This window comes from Mastomys coucha, unplaced genomic scaffold (assembly GCF_008632895.1).
Source record: "Mastomys coucha isolate ucsf_1 unplaced genomic scaffold, UCSF_Mcou_1 pScaffold21, whole genome shotgun sequence".
In the NCBI taxonomy this organism is placed as follows: Eukaryota; Metazoa; Chordata; class Mammalia; order Rodentia; family Muridae; genus Mastomys; species Mastomys coucha.
Window position 1 is genome coordinate 188013523 of NW_022196904.1, and position 21680 is coordinate 188035202.

A 21680-nucleotide genomic window follows, 5' to 3' on the forward strand; every position below is an offset into this window, starting at 1 on the left:
AGATATTGACAGATTTGAGGGAAGAAATTGACAATTTTGTGATAGTAGTTGAAGAATTCAGTACCCATTCTCCATAACGAATGCAATTCCAGACAGACGGTAAGTAAGATGGTAAGTAAGAAAATAAGGACTTGAGAGAGATAGTAGCCCAGCTAGATCTCCCATCTACACAGAACACCTCAACACTGTCAGTGCACACACATTTGTAACCCAGCTAGGTCTCCAACCAACACAGAACACCTCAACACTGTCAGTGCACACACATTTCTAACCCAGCTAGGTCTCCAACCAACACAGAACACCTCAACACTGTCAGCACGTACATTTCTAACCCAACTAGGTCTTCCACCTACACAGAACACCTCAACACTGTCAGTGCCCACATTTCTTTCAAGTCCACATGGATCATAGCATGGACAGACCATATATCAGGTCATAGTTTTTTCAGTAGGGTTTAAAAGAATATTCCAAGTATCTTCTTTGTTATCAATAAAAGTTAGAAATCAAGAAAAAGAAAGCTGGGGTGGTGAATGGTTTTTGGAAATTAAACACATGTTTAAATACCCAATAGACCAAAATGGAGGTTACAAGACAATTAGAAAATACTTAGAAACAAACATATTTATGCTGTATTATAAGAAAGCTTATAAACACGTTAAAAACACACCAACCAAACTAACAGCATAAAGAAAAAGAACTAACTTCCATGAAATTAGGAGAAGGCACCAAACAGTGAAGGTTTGAGTAGAGAAAAACAGAATAGACAATAGGAAAAAAATTGAAGGTAAAAATTGATTTCTTGGCAGTATCAGTCTAACTGACAATCTTAGCTAGATTACTAAAGTCAGAAGTGCAGGTGAAGCCATTACTGCCCCTTCCATTGAAAGGAGGGTTTGAAGAGCACATAGAATTGTGTGCCAGTGATGAAACACAACTCTCACAGCACAAAGCCTACTAAGAGAAGAAAACTTGGACAGACCTTTATCTGCTGTGTCAGTCCCTGCAGCCCAGTCACAGCAACAGCCAAACTTTTGCAGCAGGGTGAAGGAAAAGGGAGCGTAGACATGCACACTGGGGCTAGTCCTCACCCTCAAGAAGGAAGTATCATATTATACTATACTACCTCTCTCCTCTCTCCCCCTCTCTCTCCCCCTCTCTCTCTCCCTCTCTCTCTCCCCCTCTCTCTCTCCCTCTCTCCCCCTCTCTCTCTCCCTCTCTCTCTCCCTCTCTCTCTCCCTCTCTTTCTCCCCCTCTCTCTCCCCCTCTCTCACACATACACACACACACACACACACACACACACACACACACACACACTGATTCTACTTAAGTGAATTATCTAGAATAGTCAAAAATCATAGAGATAGGGAGGAAAATGGTGTGGAAAAAGACTAATAAGGACTTACTGTGCAACAGATTAAGTTTTAGGGTATTCTATTTGAGGTAGGATCTCATTCTTAGCCCAGGCTGGTTTAGAACCTACTTTTAGCCAGGATGGCCTTGGCTTTGTGTCTGGGATTTTCAAGTTTGCAAGATGAGGAGGTCAGAGATGGATGGTGGTTGGAGGTTGATTGTACTCAGTTCTCTACTACAGTAAAGGAGTGTTAAGGCAGTAGTGTTTATAGAAAATAACCTCTCTGAGCACGAAACTGGCAGCATGTGGTGGTGCCTGCTGTAATGCCAGCACTTGGGTAGCTGAGGTAGGAATGTGACCAGTTGGAAGCCTGCCTGAACCGTAGAGTGAAATGCAGTTTCTAAATGCATTTATCCTGATTTTATGTTTAAAATTATAAAGACAAATATGTGCACTTTGGGAGAAATTCAGTTTGTTTAGTAGCATCAAATCCTACTGACGAGTGGGATCCATTTGTTAGGTATATAGACAGTTTTATGAGCCAACTGTTAACTTGAAACTGGCAATAGGGGAAGTATTTATACGTGAAAGTTAACAAATGCTACAAATCAGGAAATTAAAAGAATATTGTTTTTGATCATTCCATCAAATCAGATCACTAGTTTGCTAGCATACCATGGGGTATCTTATTCTTAGACTGTTAGACTGTAGAACAGCAGTTCTTAACTGGTGGGTCACGACCCCTTTGGGGTCACATATCACATATCCTTCATATTAGATATTTATATTATGACTCATGACAGTAGCAAAATTAAGTTATAAAGTTGCAATGAAATGGTTTTTGGGGGTCACAGCATTAAAGAGTCACAGTATTAGGAAGGCTAAAAACCACTGCTATAGACAAGTAATTTGTGTTTCTCCATTTGTCTATTTTGAATACTGTTTGTGGAATAAATTTTTAAGCCTTGGAAAATACTTTGGGAAGTGGTCTTAGCCTTGTAATTTCAAAGAACCATTGCTGCAATAATATACCACCATATGAAAATCTGGGTAACTCAAAAGTTTATTGTCAGAAGATAATTCAATTCATGTTGAAAAGACATTTAGAAATCATCAAATGGGAGTTCAGTAGGCTGTCACCAGATTAAACTTGCTTGCTTACAGATGTCTTTCACTGTCTGAAACATTTGTGAAATAGTGAAGCAGTGCTGTTCCTGTCCTGGTGGTTAGCAGCATATTTTAAATCCTAGTTCACAAGAGATGCTCAGCAAAGTGAAGGATTTCTCATTAATTCAAACACCTCAAAAGATGCATTGTTTCAAATCCACTCTTGCCCAGCCTAGTGGTACGACCTATAATTCCATCACCCGGTAAGCAGGGGCTGGAAGATTATAAATTCTAAGCCAGCCTGGACTCCATAGCAAGACCCAGAGTAAATAAATAAATAAGTAAATAACAGCTTTTAAAGTCAGGTCTGCAATAGTGACCAATATCATTTTTGTAATAGCATATGAAAAACTATTTTAAGCAAAAAGTAAATAATGCTCAGTTATAATGAGTCACTGTAATGATTAAATATTTTAAAAGAAATAACTATGCCCTGAGGTCATTAGTTCATAGTAATTCAACACACGTTTATATTAAATTGGTAACAGTCCAAGTGACTTCTGCTGGGTACATGAGAGTTTCTAAGATTTTAACTTCTTTATGCTATTACCTCAGAAGTATACTGTTATAGTACTCATTTAGGACAATGGCTGTTATCACAGAAAAGTATTCTTGATTTATACAAAAGTGTTTTCTTAGAGAAAGCTTTGCATATGTTAATGTAATTTCTAGGTATATTTAATACATAACTGCATCAGATTTCTTTTTTATTTTGTTAGGTTTTTTTCAAGGCAGTGTTTCCCTGTTTAACAGCCCTGGCTGTTTTGGGACTTGCTTTGTAGACCAGGCTGGCCTTGAACTTATATAGATTCACTTGCTTCTGGCTCTAAAATGTTGTAATTAAAGATATGCCATGTAGCCACGGTGAGCCACTCCACCTGTGCTGTCTGGAGTGGCGAGAACTTTTCCATATCCAGGTGCTAGGCAAGAGCCCTTCTTACACACAGGCCCCTCAGACAGTCAGGTCTGTATGTATTTTGTATTCTCTTTTCTTTTCCTACTACCCATCTAGTTATCAGTTCTTAAATAGTTGAGCTCCTGTGAAAATATTGGTCATTTTATGGCGTGTTTTCAGGGGTTTAGTCTGACCAAGAGCCTAACGACTTTTTTTTTTTTTTTGGTCTTTCTGTTTTGCTTCTGGTCTCTGCTTCAATTTAATCTTTAGTAGTTTTGATATCTGCTGTATTTCCACTACTTTAAGTACAAATACCTACTGTCCATTGTCTCTTGCCCATTGTCCTTCCTCCCTTTGTTTCAACCTGCCTAGCTTTGCCCCAGGTCATCTGTGGTATTGTTACATGGTGGTGGCAGGGTGTGCTTGGGTGTATGTGTATGTGCCGCCGACTGGGTTCGTTGCAGGGACCCCAATTTCCATGGGATGAGAATTCTGGTCAGGTGGGCAATAAGTCGGCGGATGACAAACAGACTCGAAACACAAGGGTGTGGTGAATCTGAATGTATTTCTTAGAAATGGCATCAGACTTTTACAGTCATTTCAAAAGAGAGATGGTAAATCTGGCAGCTCAATAGTTGAGGTACATCTGAGGCTATCTGAAACATACTGGGTCTAAAGCAGTAGCTATCTCCTCTTAACTGGTGCTGCATCCCCTGGGCCCAAGTGCTCTGGGCCCGGGGGACTGCGGATTGCATGAATCTGAGTCCTAGCCCATCTAAGTTCTAGTGCGAATCCTTCTGTGAGTCCATAGTGCTAGTCCTGCATGCGAGTCCAAGTCCTTCATGCGAGTCCCAGTCCTTCTCCAAGCCCTCCATCCGCACCAAGTGAAAAGCAGGCTTAAGTAGCATACAGCAAGCAGGGCTGATGTCAAGAGTCACATAGGCAAGTGACCGCACATCAAGGTCAGCAGGGTCTGGTAGCTAGGTGTGAAGCAGGAGGAAGAAGAGTGGAACTCTCCCTGTTGAGGCATTTTGATAATCCTAGGCTAATTCTCTGGTTCTGCTGGACGCAATGACCAGGAGGTTTCAATCTAGCATTTCCTGCTAATTCTCTGGGTCTAGCTGGGGGCAGGCAGTGGGGAGTTCCGTCCTAACATTTTTAGCTAATGTCCGTGAGTGAGGGAAACCCTTCTTTACTCTCTAGTATGCAAAACATTTCTAACTATTGTAAACTATCTATTGCCCTAAGGAATGTGCCTGACCTCTGTTGCTAGCTCTGGCAAGGCAGATACTTTGAGAGAAATTGCAAGCTATGGACAGCTTGGTATTAAACTAGGATAGTTGGAAACATTGTGCTGGCCAGAAAACAGTGCCCAGTCTTAGCCATTTACGAATCATTACTTGGGGTACCTTTATGCCTAATTATGAGGGCGTGTTGATGATTGGAAAGACTAATCTGGAACACGTCTGAGTTAGGGGATACCAGTGACTGTCTGAAATCCAGGAGGCATAGAACTCCTTTTGGAATCTTATTGCTCTTATCCTTTATCAGGATTTTATCACTGATACTTTGGATGTGACTGGAGTAGACGAGTGTGCGTAGCATGTATGGAGGCCAGAGTAGACCTTGGGTTTCTTCTTCAGCCTCCTCATTTTTGGGGACAGGATTCTTGGTCTTGGTGAAGCTGGAGCTCACAGATTGGCTGGACTGTCTGGCCAGAGTCCCTCGGGTCAGCCTGCCTCCATCTCCCCTCTGTAGTGACTGTGGAGCTGTTGTGTTCTACCTTTTACATGGATGCTAGATCTGAATTCCGATCTTCCACTTGAACAACAACGCTTTGTCAGTTGAGCCTTTTCCCAGCCCTCTTGCTTTTTAATACTGTTTTTAATACTGTTATACTGTTATACTGTCCTTGTGCCTGAGATGATTTTATATTATAAAGTTATGCTTACCATTTAGGGTACAAGTTTTACCTGTATTCAAGAAGCCTTCAAATGTTTTTAGTCTTTGTATTTGACTAGATTATTGTATAGACTACTGCTAAACATTTTCTGCTGCAGTGTATTCAATTGAATCTCTATGTGTTTATCTTTCTGTCTTAGTTACTGTTCTATTGCTGTAAAGAGATACACTTTGATCAAAGTAATTCCTGTATTTAAAATGATTTAATGGGGGTCTTGCTTACAGTTTTAGAGGGTTTATCCATGATCACCATGGCAGTAAGCAGACAGGTGTGGTGCCAGAGCAGTAGCTGAGAGATCTACATCCTAATCCATACAAACAGGCAGAAACAGACACTGAACTGGTGTGACACACCTTCTCCAACAAGGCCCTACCTCCTAATCCTTCTAATCCTTTTCAAGCAGTTCCATTAGCTGGTGACTAAGCACCCTGTCTGATTGAGCCCGTGGGAGCCATTCTCATTCAAACCAGCACACTTTTCCTCCAGGCTTTTTGGAATGTTTAGAAGTCATCTTTTTCTGATATTTTGGAAGTTGTCCCTCTCCTTTCCTCCTTCCATTTCTGCCTTCTCACTCCTCTTTGCTTTCCTCTCCTGTTTTTTTCATGTTTTGATCCTTATGCTGGAGTCGCAGAGGGAAGAATCTTCTCATCCTAATTGTTATGGCCTAGGTAATAGAAAAAGCAAACTAGTTTAAGAAAAATATCTGTATATTTTAAGACTCAATGCTAAAAAAATGAGAAATAATATTTGATAATTGTCTATATATGAATCAGTATTTGGACTGTGTGATTATATATAGTCATCTTCATTCTGCTTCTCACACACTCGCCCCTTGGCCTGTGAGGCATAAATCCAAAGCCCCTGGATACTGCTCACTATCTGTCATCACCTGGGAGGCCCCTTTTTTCATTAGTAAGTGCGTATCTGATTATGACCTTAAGTAATATTTGCAATTTGAGATATAATAGCAAGACTAGCACAGGTTTCTTTTTCTGTTGTAATGAATGATGAATAAACATGCATTCTTACCATAGATTTCTTTTTTTCACTCTTTAAGTCAGAATCTCTCACCTTTTCACTGAAAAAGTGTAGGGCTTCTTCACTGACAAACATAAATTGTTAGAATTACTGTTCTTGAGCTTTAGGGCCATAATTAACTAGCGTTGGTTACTTGAACGCAACTAATGCAACAACTGGGTGGCTAATGTGGGTAGTGGATTCAACATGGATACCATGAAAGGGGGGTGATAGACACCAGGTGGGCTGGAGTGAGTCTGAGATCACACTGCACTACTCAGGAGGGTGTGTAGTCTAAAACATGAACAATTGACTTCTGTGATTTCCTGTTCTATCACTCTAGACTGTGGTTGATTCTAGATAATTAGAGCCATGGAAAGATGGGGAGAGAGGAATACTGCAGTGCTATCTGAAGGAACCGAGGGAAGCCCAGGTCTTACAGCACCTGAGAGAGGGAAAGATGTGGAGATGCTTCTGGAAGGGTACTTGGTCTTCACACCAAGAGCAGTGGAGGATGTTCTGCACGATGGTGATACAGTGATATCTGTGTGCTTTTAAGAGATCAGACTGACTTTTAGGGAGATAACTCATTATGGATAAGACAGGTGGGGAAATCTGCAAATACCAGGGTCAGCAGAGTAAGGATCTGCATGTGACAAGATGGAAATCAGCTCAACACGATTTTGCTGGTGTTGGTTCAGATTCTAGAGTCTGACACTGGACAGTTTATTTTAGGCATATTTAAATACTGAACAGTTTTCAATAAATGCTTCTGGTAACAACCGACTCAATCCCATGTGAACAATAAAGCTTAAGGCATGACTACATCAAAACTGTTTTGTAAAGTACATGTGACCTCGTCCATAAAGATGGGTTCTATAGCTTAAGGGCTTGGGGGGAACCTGGTGTGTTCCGGTCATACAGGTAGCAAGAAGGTTACCAAGTTATAAAGTACATGTGCAGTAGAATGGGTTCTATTGTCTGAGAAACAGTGTTCAAGATAAAGGTCTAGGGAAGAAGAGTCTGGGGAGTTCAGATGTGGCCTGGCCCTACAGGTAGCACAGAGCGCCAGGCTGTTAACTACATCTACTCCCAGCCTTCTGCGTGGAAAACAAGTAGGCATTTCCCCTGGAGAGACAGTTTTGCATGTCTAATATTCCTGTTTCCCTAGTGCTTATCTGTGAGCACAAGGCTCTCGTGCTCTCTATAGATGGCTAGAGAAGATCTGTGGAAAGACTGTTTCGCTCTGAGACTAGGGTATATGCTGAACAAGTTGTAGGGGGCAAAATCAATAGGCCTTGGTCATGGGTTATTACGTAGACACTCTAGCTTGAGTTCTTGCTTATGTAGTGGGATGTGTAATAATGCAGTGCTATAACAAGACACCAGAGAAAGTGCAGATTTGGAGTGGAAGCTCATGAGGTTAGTTTGAAATATCTTTGATACTTGCATTTCATTCTCCATATAACTTCAATTGCATGTAGAATAAAGGTATAAATTCTGACCATGACTTTGAAGGCGGACCATTTTTGGGTATTTATTCTTACTGTCTCAAACTTCCATCTTATTTGTATGTGCTGTTTTTTCACCCTCAATCTCCTTCGCCACTCTCTTTGCCTCATTTCAACTTCTCATCATTGAGGTGTCACCCTGTTCATTATTTCTTTGGGTAAATATTGGGGTATATTGATTAGGGGAAAGTAAGTAGGAAATACCACCATGTATTTAGATTAATATTATTACAGCCATATAATATGCATAAACAAATGGGCTTAACTTGAGGGTTCTTGCTTGATTTTGATGACTTGTGAATCATTACTGTTATTTATTTCAGTGTTTGCATTGTCCCAGATCTAACCGGTATCTTGCCCACCAGCCGCCTCCTGTGCTCTTGCCATTTTTGGAGTACTTCCTTCTCACACCAGAATATTTCTAGTTCCTCCTGCGCTTTCACAGCCCATCCTCAAAATTACCGTTTCTCCAAGGAGCTCATGATTCCTAAGCTGTCTTTGGTTTTAGTTTAGTCCGTCTCAAAGACTTAAACAATTATGGAGACTAGTCTTTCTACCTGCCTCCACCAGAAGAAGTTACAGTGTTCATTTATAGGGCAGGGGATTCATTGTTGTTCTTCTTATTTCATTTTAGCACCCTTGCCATCTTTGTAACCTTGATTTGTGCTTGTATGTGAGTGAGTGTGGGGGGGGGGGAAGTTGGGTGTCAGGGTGGGTATAACAACATGGTTTTCATGGTGAAATGGAAAGGGTTATCATTCATGCACCTGTTTCTTTACCTGCTTCTGCCTTGTACTATGTTTCATTTCTTACTACTTTTTTTCTTAAATAGAAAGTAGTGTACTTAAAACATTATATGCATAATAGTTCACAGTGTATGTATAGTATAATTCAGCCATTTTCCTGCATGCTGGCTCTAAGGTTGTGGCTCAGTAGTTACAATGACTAATTTTGTGGAGGGATAAGTTTTCACATAATGGTGGACTAATTAAGGGTCATTTCCTAGAAATGAGAGAGTAAAAGTCATTTTTTGAATATTTCTAGAGTCATGTTCACAAACATTTCTGCAAGCAGAGGGAGGGAGGGAAGGAGAGAGAGAGAGAGAGAGAGAGAGAGAGAGAGAGAGAGAGAGAGAGACTAGCCCCCCTGCTGCTTCAACAGTTTTTTAATGTTTATCTATCTAAACATCATTCTATATATGTAATGTGGCAGTATATTATACATGAAGTATTTTTCTATTAAGTTGATAATTGGTTATTGTTTGGCTCTATGAAGGCTATTTTCATGTATTAATTTTATGTTCAAAGCTGCTAAATCTTTTTAATTGAGTCTCAAGGATTTTTCTGGCATACTAATTATATCATATGCATGTGAATATTTGTAATCCTAATGTCTTTGAGTGATTCTCTTGTAATTATGTTTGCCATCTCCCTGTCTGTACTCACCTTTGTCAGATAGTAGAACTAGCAGGCGCCTTTGCCTTATCCTCACAGCATTTATACTTTATTGATACTTAGAGCATTTCTTCACTAAGAGACTCATTTTGAACTTGATTACAGTTATTTAATGAACCAACAAAATATAGAAGACTTTATATACGTTATAAACATGATGTTAAACAAAATGTATCTGCATTGTTTCAGTTTTGAAGGAAAATGGAAACCATCTGTGAGAGTTAATGTTTTCAACTTGGTAGACAGGATCTAGGATTATCTAACAGACCAGTCTGGTCATGCCTCAGGGATTACCCATATTAGCATAACGGAAGTGTGGAAACCCATGTTAACTTTGAGGGGCAGCATCCCATGAGGCTGGGTTCCTCAACTGAATTACAACTTTGCAGAATACCAGTATTTGGTGCTCTTTGCTTCTCGGCTAATGCCTCCCACTCCTGTCAGCAGGATTTTCCTGCGGTGGCAGAATAGACCCTCAGACTGTGAGCCACAGCAAACCCTACCTTCAAGTTTCTTGTTGTTGAATATTTTGTAATAGCAACAAGAAAGGCACCTAATGCACCGACTTTACAGTCTTTCTCCTGGACCCCAAACATAAAAATAAAAGGGAAAGCGAATGCAATCGTCTTTGACTCTGCAACTCCAGTACCACCAGGCAGAGTACCATGGCCTTCGCATCACATGGCCATCAAGACATAAACGGAACTCTAGTTAAAGGTGCTCCTGAGGCACGCAGAAGACAGGGATAGAGGCAGCTTAGCCACACCAGAAGGAAAAGTCGAGTGCTCGGCAAACATAGAACTGACCCCTGGTTTGCTGGTTTGTTCGTTCCTGGGCTCTTTGTTGCATTTTGTTTGTTTGTTTTTTCTCTTTTTTTCCCCTTATTGTTTTTCTGTTTTGAGTGTTTTGTTTTTTGTCTATATTTTGAGAACGACAGAATGTAAAATTGGGTGGGTAGAGAGGTGAGAGGAATTAGGGGAAGGGAAAACATAATAAAAATACGTTGTGTGAAAAATTTTTAAAGAAAAAATAAAATGGGACAGTTTAAAAAAAAAAGTAGAGTAATTCTGAAGACTTAGAACACAAACAGAATACCCCTTTGGCTCTAGTAAGAAATCCCCAATACAAAGTTCAAAATGTTAACCTAGATGTGGCTGTCCTAGTTATAGCTTACCTTAAATGTTCAGGAAGGATGAGGATGGAAAGCTTAGAGAAAGTTGTTTGGGACTAGTGGACTAGCATCAGATAGACGAGGAGGGTGTGTTTTCCCTCAGGCGCATCCCCAAATCAAAGAAGGAAATGAAAGGGAGCATTTAGGATCCAGTGTGAAGAAAGGAGAGTAACAGCCTGCACCTCCCCCAGGAGTGGTGTCTGTAAGAAAGTACACAGCAGACAGAGCTGTCAGAAGAGGGAGCTCTCCGGCTAGGAACCTGGCCTACAGGATCCTGAGGTGGTCTCATCCATACAAAACTCCAGGAAAGGGAATGTGTGGAAATTCTCACTAATAGTCACAGACTTGACAATGTGTTCCTTTTTGGAGTAATATCTTCAAATAGCATTTAAGACTAACGAAAACCAAGTTGGATCAGAAATGTTAAAATTAAGAAGAAATTAATTGATTGATTTAAGAAACAAAAAATTCAAGATTAGAAATGAAATTTGAATTACAAGATGTCCAAGGGAGGATAAATGCATATAATAGTAGAGTAGGCGAGACTGAAGTGAAGCTGGGAAGTGTGGAGCTGTAGTAGATGAGGATGAGCCTACACAAACCAGCAGTGCAGGGAGGAAGTGGGGGACTCGAAGATAAGCAAAGGAGGTACGGCATAGGACTAGTTGGAGAACCTCAAGAAAATCAGAGCAACCACCCAAACTAATACCTGAAATTAGAATAGAAACAAAACTAAATATGGAAAAAAAATCTTGATTCTTCATCTTGAAGGGCCTATAAGGTACCAGGGACTATTAGCCCAGAAAAGCCCAAGGAGTAGCTTAATAAAACTGTTAAAATTACAGACCAGAACAAAAAAATAAGTTACAAAAGCATGTGCATTAAACTTACTAGAATTGTCCCAAATAGATTACAAAGCCAAGTCACATAAAGCCACATTTCAACACTTGTAAGTGTACAGGCCAAGGTCTTACATCCATTTGCCCTCCAAGCATCAAGGCTAGAGTACACAGTGAGGACGCTGCAGGATTCAGAGGGGAGTGGGAATGTGCACATGTGCCATTTTGGCGAATGTCCCACAGGGGAGCTTTCTTCTCATTCTGGCTGAATAGGAAAGCTGCCATGGATGGATGAGGATGTCATGCGTGTAGATTCAGAGCTGAGATCAAAACAACACTGTAAATAGAGGTGTATGTCAGGGTTTGTTCTGAAAAAACAGAACTGATGAAGGTAACAGAGACTGAGGATTTACTGCAGGGCTGACCTCCCCTCTGACTGCAGAGCTGGCTGACCAGTCTACATGGGGCTGTTGCTTCTGTTTAGTATCTCAGTGGCAGATGGAGCGTGGATATAGAAAGGCAAAGCAAAGAAGGACAAACTAGAACCCTTGTAGGCTCTGCTTTATTTAACGAGCGACTAGCAAGAGCCCTTCACTCTGTGGTGCTAAGGCATTCCTGGACCCCAGGGTAGGAAAGCTGGGGTGCAGGCAGCAGTTCTTGTACCCTGGTGTTCCCTCTGAGCCTGCTGAGGCTTTGTGTGTCCTTTCTGCCCAGCCTGGTTCTCTCCTTTCAGCTGTGTGTCATATGGGATATGATCCAGCCTCCCATACCTGGTGACCCCATGCGTATCTGCATATTTAGTCCTCTGAGTAGTGTACTAGGTTGTAGCCCTCATGTTTCTCAGCGCGACATAGGTGTGAAGTGTGATGTTGCTAATTCTTTTGAAATTTAGAGGGTTTTGTTTTTGTTTTTTGTTTTTTGTAAATTTAAGGTTAAATTAGGTGAGAGGCCACTGTGTATTGAGTAGTGTTCAATTCCTTACACAGATCGTCCCTTAATTCACTTAATCTAGGGAGTCATTATGATGCTTTCCCATCTCACTAGTGAGAAAACTGATAAAAAGTGAGTAATTTGGCCACAGTCTCAAATCCTCCCCACTTGTGCCCACTCCCACCCTCCCATTTCCCAGGCACATGCTCCTTAGGGTTTTCCAGGATGCCCTCGGTTGTTTAGTTGTGGCTTCTCAGCAGTTTGGTTACAAGCTGTCAAGAGGTGTCTCCTTCTGTGGTCTTAGGTGCTGCGCTGGCCGTGAGTTATGTAGACTAGTATCTTAGCCAGAATTAGAAGATTAGGCATTAATCAAGTGTTTGTTTTGCCCTGATTTCTTCTCTATACCTTTTGAATTCTTGTAATTCCTTAGATGTTCTAAGCCATGGCAAGTTGCCTGAAGAAGTGTCTGTTTTCACTCAGTCTCCTGGGTGTATCCTTTCTCTGACCTTCCCTCTGGGCTCCTGGCCTTTTCCTCTGCCACCTGTGTGCCAGTGAGCTCATTCGGTTTCTTTGTTTCAAGTAGGTGTTTTCAGCTCTGCCATCTTTATTTAGTTTTTCTTTTACAGTCTTTGCTTACGTTTCCTGTCTTTTCATTCATTTCATTTGTTTTTTTTCTTTCCCTTCATGGAGCACAGTTTTATAGCTGCTTTAAGTCTCTGCTGATTGAAATTATTTTGTTATCAATACCTTGTTTTTTTTTATTTCCTTTGATGATAACTCATATACCCTTCTTTATGGTGTTTATTTAAGGCAGGATCTTACTGTGGCTTTGAATGACTGGGAACTGGTTTACTGTTCTTTGTGAAACGTTAGTTTGGGACTATATACAGGACTTTGGAATTCTGTGGTATGTGATACTTGGGTTCTATGGAAGTCCTGATAGATAAATTTTTAATTTTAGTAGACATTCAGGACTTCTGATTATATAATACTTCTGATTATAAAAGTTCCCATCTTTTAAAAAATATATTTATTTTTAATGTATGCATATTCATATTTTGCCTGCCTGCCTCTGTGTGTGTGTGTGTGTGTGTGTGTGTGTGTGTGTGTGTGTGCGCACAAACACATCATATGGATGCAGTGCTTCCAAGACCAGAAGAGAGCACTGAATACTCTGAACCTGGAGTTGAAGATGGTTGTGAGCCACCATACAAGTGCCAGGTGCCCAACCTATGTCCTCTACGAGAAGAGCAAGCTCCTAAGCAGTGCACCACCCCTCCATCCCTCTCCTCATCCTCTCTACTCAGTAATTCAGTTCTCAGTGCTCAGAATTTGCCATGCTTTGTTGGTCTTGCCTTATGTATGTGTAATTTAGAGACATCTGAGTTGAGACATGAATATTTTCAGTTTCCCCATGCTTTCCAGCCTCCCTGGTTCTCTGACCAGAATGCAGTGGGGTTTCAGTTGGAGTGTTAGCTACTCAAGTGGCTTCAGCTGAGAGCAGAGCATCTGCCTTGATAACACTGGCCCTGCCCTTCGGTGGTGTGTCTCCCTTGCTTGACTCCTCCACTTTCTTTAAAAGCTTTACCTGAAAACATAGAGTTCTAATCCTGCACATGATTTGATCCTGTATGTTTATATGTTAAAATCAAGATTGTCTGAAATTTAGATTTATTAGATTTATATATACATGTTTAAATACAGTTAAATACATTAATATAGTTGTTCCTAAGCTATAGATTTTTTTTATACTAATGAACAAACCCTAATGTATGGATGATTATTTTCAGATTTTCATAATGTTTAACATACACTTCCCTTTTTCAGATGGCCTTCTGATTGTCGGCGTTCACTCAGCTAAGTTTCCAAATGAAAAGGTCCTGGACAATATCAAGAGTGCTATCCTTCGATACAACATCACCCATCCTGTGGTTAACGACACAGATGCCAGCCTTTGGCAAGAGCTTGAAGTCTCCTGCTGGCCAACACTGGTCATACTGGGACCCCGTGGAAACCTGCTGTTTTCTTTGATTGGAGAAGGACACAAAGATGAACTATTTTCATATACGTCTATTGCTTTAAAGTATTACAAAGACAGGGGACAGATCAGAGATGGAAAAATCAGAATAAAACTTTTTAAAGAGTCTCTGCCGCCTTCACCGTTGCTGTTCCCTGGCAAGGTAGCAACAGACCGTGCTACTGGTCGGCTGGTGGTAGCAGACACAGGCCACCACAGAATCTTGGTCATCCAGAAGAATGGGCAGATTCAGTGCAGCATTGGAGGTAAGGTTTGCTACTGGTCATGCTAAAATTTATTGATCAGTATGTAGTATATTTTTCAGTTTAAAAGTAGTTCAAGTGAATATACCTAGGCAGCCTTGTGGCCTTGTGACTTTATCACCAGGTTATTGTGTTATTTAGTCTGTGTGTCTGAGCTAGCCTCCCTGTCCTCTTCAGGACAAACAAAACCCAGCAGCTTCGTGTCAGCAGGAGGACATTGTCACGTTATATGATTCCTTAGGTACATGTGTGCTCCATCAGCAGGAGGACATCAGGACGTTATATGATTCCTTAGGTACATTTGTATGTTCCAGCCTGCTTTTTAATAAAAGTGTCACATTTATTTGTTCATGGAAATATATACCAAGATTTTAGCTCAGTGACATTTTAAATGGGAGTTTCATGTTTTCTTCTATAACAAAATATGTCCACATAGTTTTCAAGACAAGAACTCAGGACAGTGACCAAGAAACTTGATATTTACACTATACAGCAAACAAGGCTAAGGTTTGTACATCCTTTTTCTTTCTCGTTTCATCCTTAAGAACTAAAGGGTACATCTCCCCTTTAGTTCCCTCCCCTTTCCATCCAAGCCCAGGCCATCTTGTGTCATAGCACCCTGCCTTAGATGAGAACATGCCTCTAGTTTCTACCTGCACGGTTAGTACAATCTCCCAAGCACATTCATACTAATCTGCTTATCTGGGCTGAACTGACATATAACAAATGAGTCAGAGCGAAAGCCACCTCGTGTAACCAATCCCACTTGATAGCATCGGACACACTTTACGAATGGAAGTAGATTAAACATGGTCCTAAGCCATTGCTCATTGTGTGTACTAAGATGTTCTCCATCTTATGTCACTGTTTATGGTTTTTATTAGAGTATGTGTTGTTTTGTGAAGCTTTTCGTTGTTGTTTGGGCTACTTGGTATTTTTGGTTTAACAGTTATGACAATTTTTACTTGAAAAATGTCTTGAATGTAACTGGTTTTGTGAGTCTGTGTGCTAACACATGCATAGAAGCCAGAGATTGACAATGTGTGTCTTCCTCGATTGCTCTCTGCCTTATCTTTTGAAACAGGGTCTTCCAGTGAACCTGAAGCCTATTGGCTTAGCCAGGCTTGCTGACCACTGAACTCCAGAGATTTGCTTGCTTTGTCTCTCCAGATGCAACACATGGTGGTGGTGTTGCTCTTATTGTTTTAAGACAGGGTCTAACTGTGAAGTCCTAGGTGGCCGGGAACTCTATGTAGACCAGACTGGCCTGAACTCACATAGATGTGCCTTCCGGGAATAAGGGTGTGTACTGCCATGCTTGGCTTTTTGTGTATGCTGGCAATCCAAACTCAGATCTTTATGATTGTACAACAGGCACATTACCAGCTGAGCCATCTTCCCAGCCAGATTTTAATATGCTATAACATTCAAAGTGATGTAGGTAAGTGCTCTTCTTTTTAACAGGGTCTTACATATACTTCTCGTTGTCCTATAACACTCTGTGTAGCTCAGGCTGCTCTGGAACTCACAGAGACATGCCTGCCTCTGCCTCTTGAGCTGGGATTAAAGGCATGTGCCACTGTACCAAGCCCAACAATATCCTTTTTTAACAAAAACCCTCAGCATATGGTATTCTCAAGTGTGCCTCTAAGAATACTGTCAACTCTTAACATACTCTTTAGCTTGATGGTCAGGCTGGCCTGGACCTCACTGTATCCCAGACTCACCTTGCATTCACAGCACTCTTCCTGCCTCCAAAGTGCTGAGATTACAAGCTTATGCCACCACAGCCACCTAATATTATTTGTTACATTTGTTTGTTTGTTGTGTGTTGGGGAGTAGAAGGGTGCTTGTGTGTCCTGGGATAGAGAGGTCAGGGCACAGCTCTTAGGAGTCAGCCTTTCCTTCCATCCTTATGGCTTAGAGTCAGACTCCGGCTGTCAGGCTTGGGAGCAAGCTCTTTTACTTGTAGAGCCAACTTGCTAGTCTCCAGCTAAGTTTTAAAAGAGAATTCTTTGGTCACATATTTTCAGGAAGTACTGATTTCATGTGACTGAACAGATTTTGTCGGTGGTACTATATTATCGTCAGGTTTCTTGGGCGCGTTACTCTGGCGGTGTCTCGTGGAGACTCAGGTGGCTGCACTGTCAGCATTTTCAGATCTGAAGTACCAAAGAGCTCGTCCCCCACCCCTTATTCTCTTCTGCAGAACTCTTAACATCAGCAACAACAATCGTGTTAATAGTAATGGTGGCAAACCACATCCCTGGCTTCATTCTAAGCACAATGCCTGCATTTCCTTATCTTCATTCCTATAATACTATGAATCGGGGTATTATTAGTATTATTAGTTCTATTTTACAGAAGTAAAACTAAGACATAAAGCACACACCCAGACCACCAACTAGAGAACATTAGAGCTGGGGTTGATGGGACTCGCGTGCATCCCTAGCCACTGGGAATAGCACCTCTTCCCACTGTGTAAGAAAGTGGACTGCTTGCAAAGCAGTGTGTGAGTACTGACTCAGAGCCTCTGAGTAGCAGCGCTTGTGGATTACTGTGTCAAACTGTGCCTACTTGGAGCTAGGGTGTTCAAAACTTGAGAGGCCATCCATTAGGCCAGGGTCACTCTGCCTGTCTTCAAGTGTGCATGGCTTGTTGCATGGCTTAGTGACAGTGAGGCAAGCAGCGGGTGGGAGGAATGTCACCTGGGACTCTTGACTCAAGAGGACAGGAAGTCTCCTGAGGTGTAGGGCTATTTACAGCAGTTTGAGTGTGAGTATTTTCTTGGGAAAGAGTGTATGTAGAGTTTTGTTTTATAGTCAGACTAGTCTGTTGTCCAAAATTGTTCAGGGCTAGAGAGATGGCCCAGTAGTTCAGAGCACTTGTTCTTTCAGAGGGCCTGGGTTCCATTCCCAGCACCCATTTGACAGTTCACAAGTATCTGTAATTCTAGCTCCAGGAGCTCTGATGGTGTTTTCTGACCTCTGTGGGTATCACCACACATGGTGCTTTTCATACATATATGCAGGCAACACACATGCATAAATTAAATTTTAAAAATTATCCTTTTTAGCTGATGAAAGGTTAAAGTTACTTTTAACTTTCTAGTATAGGTAACAGGTATTTAAAAAGTTTTTAAAATTATTTTCTGATATATATGCTACTAAAGTGCTCAAAGAAGTATTACAGTATAAGGCTTGTCATTACCCAAAATAGATAGCGACAAAGGAACAGAGGAAAATACCGAACAGTTTCACTTTTTTTTTTTTTTTTTTTTTTGAGATAGGGTTTCTCTGTGTAGGCCCAGTTGTCCTGGAACTCACTCTGTAGACCAGGCTGGCCTTGAACTCAGAAATTTGCCTGCCTCTGCCTCCCAAGTGCTGGGATTAAAGGCGTGTGCCACCACCGCCCAGCCACTTTAAAATTTTTAATGATTTAATTTTTTTATGTGTTTGATGTTTTACCTTCATGTATGTGTGTGCACCATATATGTGTAATGTAGTGCCCTCAAAGGCCAGAAGAGGGCGCTATGTCCCACAGAGGCTAGCTAGTGTTTGGGAGCTGCCTTGTGGGTGCTGGGGGTTGAATTCAGTCCTCCAGAAAAGCAGCCAGCACTCCAGCACTCGTAACTGCTGAGCCATCTGTCCACCCCACATTTTCATTTTAAAATAGAAATACTGAAATACTGTGCTATTTATTCTAAAAAATCCCAGCATTAAATGCAAATTTTAAAATCATTTATTTGGAAGATATTACTTTGAAGTTGTTTTTTTAATGTGAAAAAAAAAATCTCACGACTATCTTGTCTTTTAGGACCTAATCCTGGAAGGAAAGATGGGATGATTTCAGAGTCGTCTTTTAATTCTCCACAGGGTGTAGCTATAGCAGATAATGTCATCTATGTGGCCGACACTGAAAACCACCTTATAAGAAAGGTAATATTCATTTTAAGTGGAAGTTTTAATAGTTCTAGTCAAGATACCCTGATGTTTATCAGGAGTCCAGGATCATTCTTGGTTACATACAAGTTGGAGGCCAGGCTGGGCTATATGAGAGCTGTATTAAGGAAGAAGAGAAGGTAGGAGAGAGGGAGGAAGGGAAAGAAAAAAGTACATTAAGGTTTCACAGAAATTCTCTGTCAGTATACTCTTATACAAATTTGGACTTCAAAGACTTATTTCTAGAGATTTTTTTAAATAAATGGAATTTATTAAACAATGTTTTATATGCTTCATTTATTCTGTCTTAGTCATAGGAATGATATGACTATCAATCATATTCCATTACAGATAAACCTAGTTATCGTAAATATTTCCTACCAATACTGATTTTGACTGTAGTCTACTAATCATTAAGTTATTGTCAATTTGGACAATAACTAGTCAAAGTGCGTATAATTTCCCTTGTTAAGTAATCACAATGATCTGATACTTCACTTTCATTCAACATTGACATTTATCTTTATTTGACAAATTTGTCATATAACACACATACAATAGCAAGTATGTAATTAGAGTGTGGAATGAAATCTTAGTAAAGGCACTGTGTTTTCTTTGCTGCTGAGTATGTTCTGGCCTGTTAAATGTCTAATAGATATTTGTTAAGTAAGAATATTACACGTGATGTATATATATATATGTAATGAAACATTTGTGTGAGCTTATTTTTATAAATATATATTGTGACTTAAAGAATTAGAGGATGTGGGGGTTTTGTTGTTGTGTGTTTGTGTGTTTTAGTCTTGGGAACTTCCTAGACACTTAAACGTGCTGATAGACTGTTGTCAAGTTGGGGGACACTTATTTGGTCACTAAGCCCTCTCTTATGCGGAACTTTGTTAACATCGCTGTGTAGGTTACAGGAAAAATGGGTGTGATTTTAATTACTGAGCTCTTAAAAGTTGATTCTTCTGAATAATTTTTTAAATTTAATTTGTTTTCCCTCCATGAGGTAGTATGTGGGTAATTCATTCTTTTCTACTACTAGAAGATGAGCGGGACAGATAAGAATATGTGCATGACATGTCCTGTATGACTAAACTTCTCAGACATTGTATTTCAGATACTCTGGTGTTCTGTTGGAATTATTCACATATTGAAAGCAAAAGTAACATGCATTGAATAAAAGATGTACTGAACTTTTTATAGATAGACCTCGAAGCTGAGAGGGTGACTACTGTAGCCGGCGTTGGTGTTCAAGGCACAGATAAGGAAGGGGGCGAGGAGGGAGAGAAGCAGCCCATCAGCTCCCCATGGGATGTCGCGCTTGGGACCTCAGGTACGGAGCTGAACAGCACAGGCCAGCACGTGGTGCTGATAAAAATAAGATCTTTAACAAGTTCTTTTCTGCTGAGCAGTGGTAGCACATGCCTTTGATCTTGCTCGAAAGGCAGAGGCAGGCAGATTTCTGGGTTTGAAGTCAGCCTGGTCTACAAAGTGAGTTCCAGGACTGCCAGAGCTACACAGAGAAACCTTTCTGTTTAAAAAACACAAAACAAACAAACAAACACAAAACCAAATTAAAGCAAAAAAAAAATTCTTTTCTAATTTTTTAATTAAAAATATCCTTGAAATGTTTAATTATGTAGCTTGTTTCATATATTTGTACTTATGGCTTAGAGTTTGCTGGTTTAGAGCAAAGGCAACCATAATATATACAAATAGAATACATTATATATAATATTACATTATATATTTTACAAAAAAAGATAAAAATGGCTGGCTGGCTGGCTGGCTCACTCATAGATTGGTACTCAGTATACACTAAACTCTAAATAGTTTCTTCTGACCCGCATCCTCCAGTTGATGTAGTTCTCTTCTGACCCGCATCCTCCAGTTGATGTAGTTCTAAATATTCTTAAACTGACAGTTCTCTGGTTTTACAAACTACGATTATTCATGAGCTCCATAACTCTTTATGTCCTTGTTACTCTAGGTGAAAAAGAAACAGGGGTGGAAGAGGGAGCTACCTTATCTTTTCAATCTTAAAAAATGTCCAAATAAGGAAATAGGACAACATCTTCTGATTAATTTGAAAATATCACTCTAAAGAGTTAGGCAGATGCTGATGACAAATGAGACGTGCTGTCTTTGTGCTGTGTATTGCCATATGAACATACTAAAAGAAGTACCAGGATTCTGATCATTTGTCCTCTGTGCTGAGGTGGTTTTATCTGTATCTAATACCAGACGTAGAGTCCATGGGAACTACGATTTGAAACTGAGTGGTCCATGTGATCTTCTTGGCGTATTCTGTCAACTTCACATTGAGAATTCTTGCTCTGCTATGCTAGTGTTCTCTCAAAAAGAGGGGAAGCTATGCTTTATATGTAAGATTCATGGGATTTAAGAATAAAACAGAAACACAAGTCACACAGGCAAAAGTTCAAAGTCAGGGGACAGGGATTTATACTTTACCCACCATGAGGCTGTGGAAAGCATGTGGATACAGATAAATACAGAGCCAGAAATGTTCAACTTACAGCATTTCTATCAAGAATTGCTCTGCTTAAAATTACAATGTACTTTAATGAGTTAGATATACATAATGGCCAAGGAATATGTAAAGTTTCATCTAGGCTAAAAGCTTCCCAGTTACTCCTCATAGTATTGCTGGTTGTTTATCCTTGTGTTGAGAATACATCTTTCTTACTCCCTAAGAGAAATCCTAACTTTATTGACAAGTATTGTTAGGGTCTAAGCCAAGTGATATGCTTTTGAAGTGACACATCTTTATTAACCCTAGTTTTCAAGCCCTGCTTTAACTCAGCTTATGTCCTGCATTTAACCTAATTCTGTGAACTTTTTGTAGTGGTTCGAATGGAAAGGTCTTTATAAAGTCACACCTGAATGCTTGGTTCCTTGTAAGTAGAACTGTTTGGGAAGGATTAGGAGGTGTGGCCTTGTTGGAGGAGGTATCAATGGGGATAGGGTTTGAGGTTTCAAAAGCCTATGCCCTTCCCACTTAGCGCTCGCTCTGCATTACTGTCTCTCCCTCTACCTCTCTCCCTCTCTTCCGCCCCTTCCCTCTCCCTCTCCCTTTCCCTCTGTCTTCCTCCCCCTCCCCTTCCCTCTCTCTCCCCTCCCCTTCCCCCTCC

General features: G+C 40.5%; 1 protein-coding gene across 1 annotated transcript in view; it reads left to right on the top strand.

The window, feature by feature from the left end:
• The window catches only part of Nhlrc2 (NHL repeat containing 2), a 55994-nt gene that overhangs the window by 6566 nt on the left and 27748 nt on the right, over nt 1–21680 (top strand). The window contains exons 3-5 of the mRNA XM_031390784.1: nt 14129–14584; nt 18398–18519; nt 19732–19861. Of these exons, the coding sequence (XP_031246644.1) occupies nt 14129–14584; nt 18398–18519; nt 19732–19861 (708 nt within the window). The remainder of the gene's footprint in view (nt 1–14128; nt 14585–18397; nt 18520–19731; nt 19862–21680) is intronic.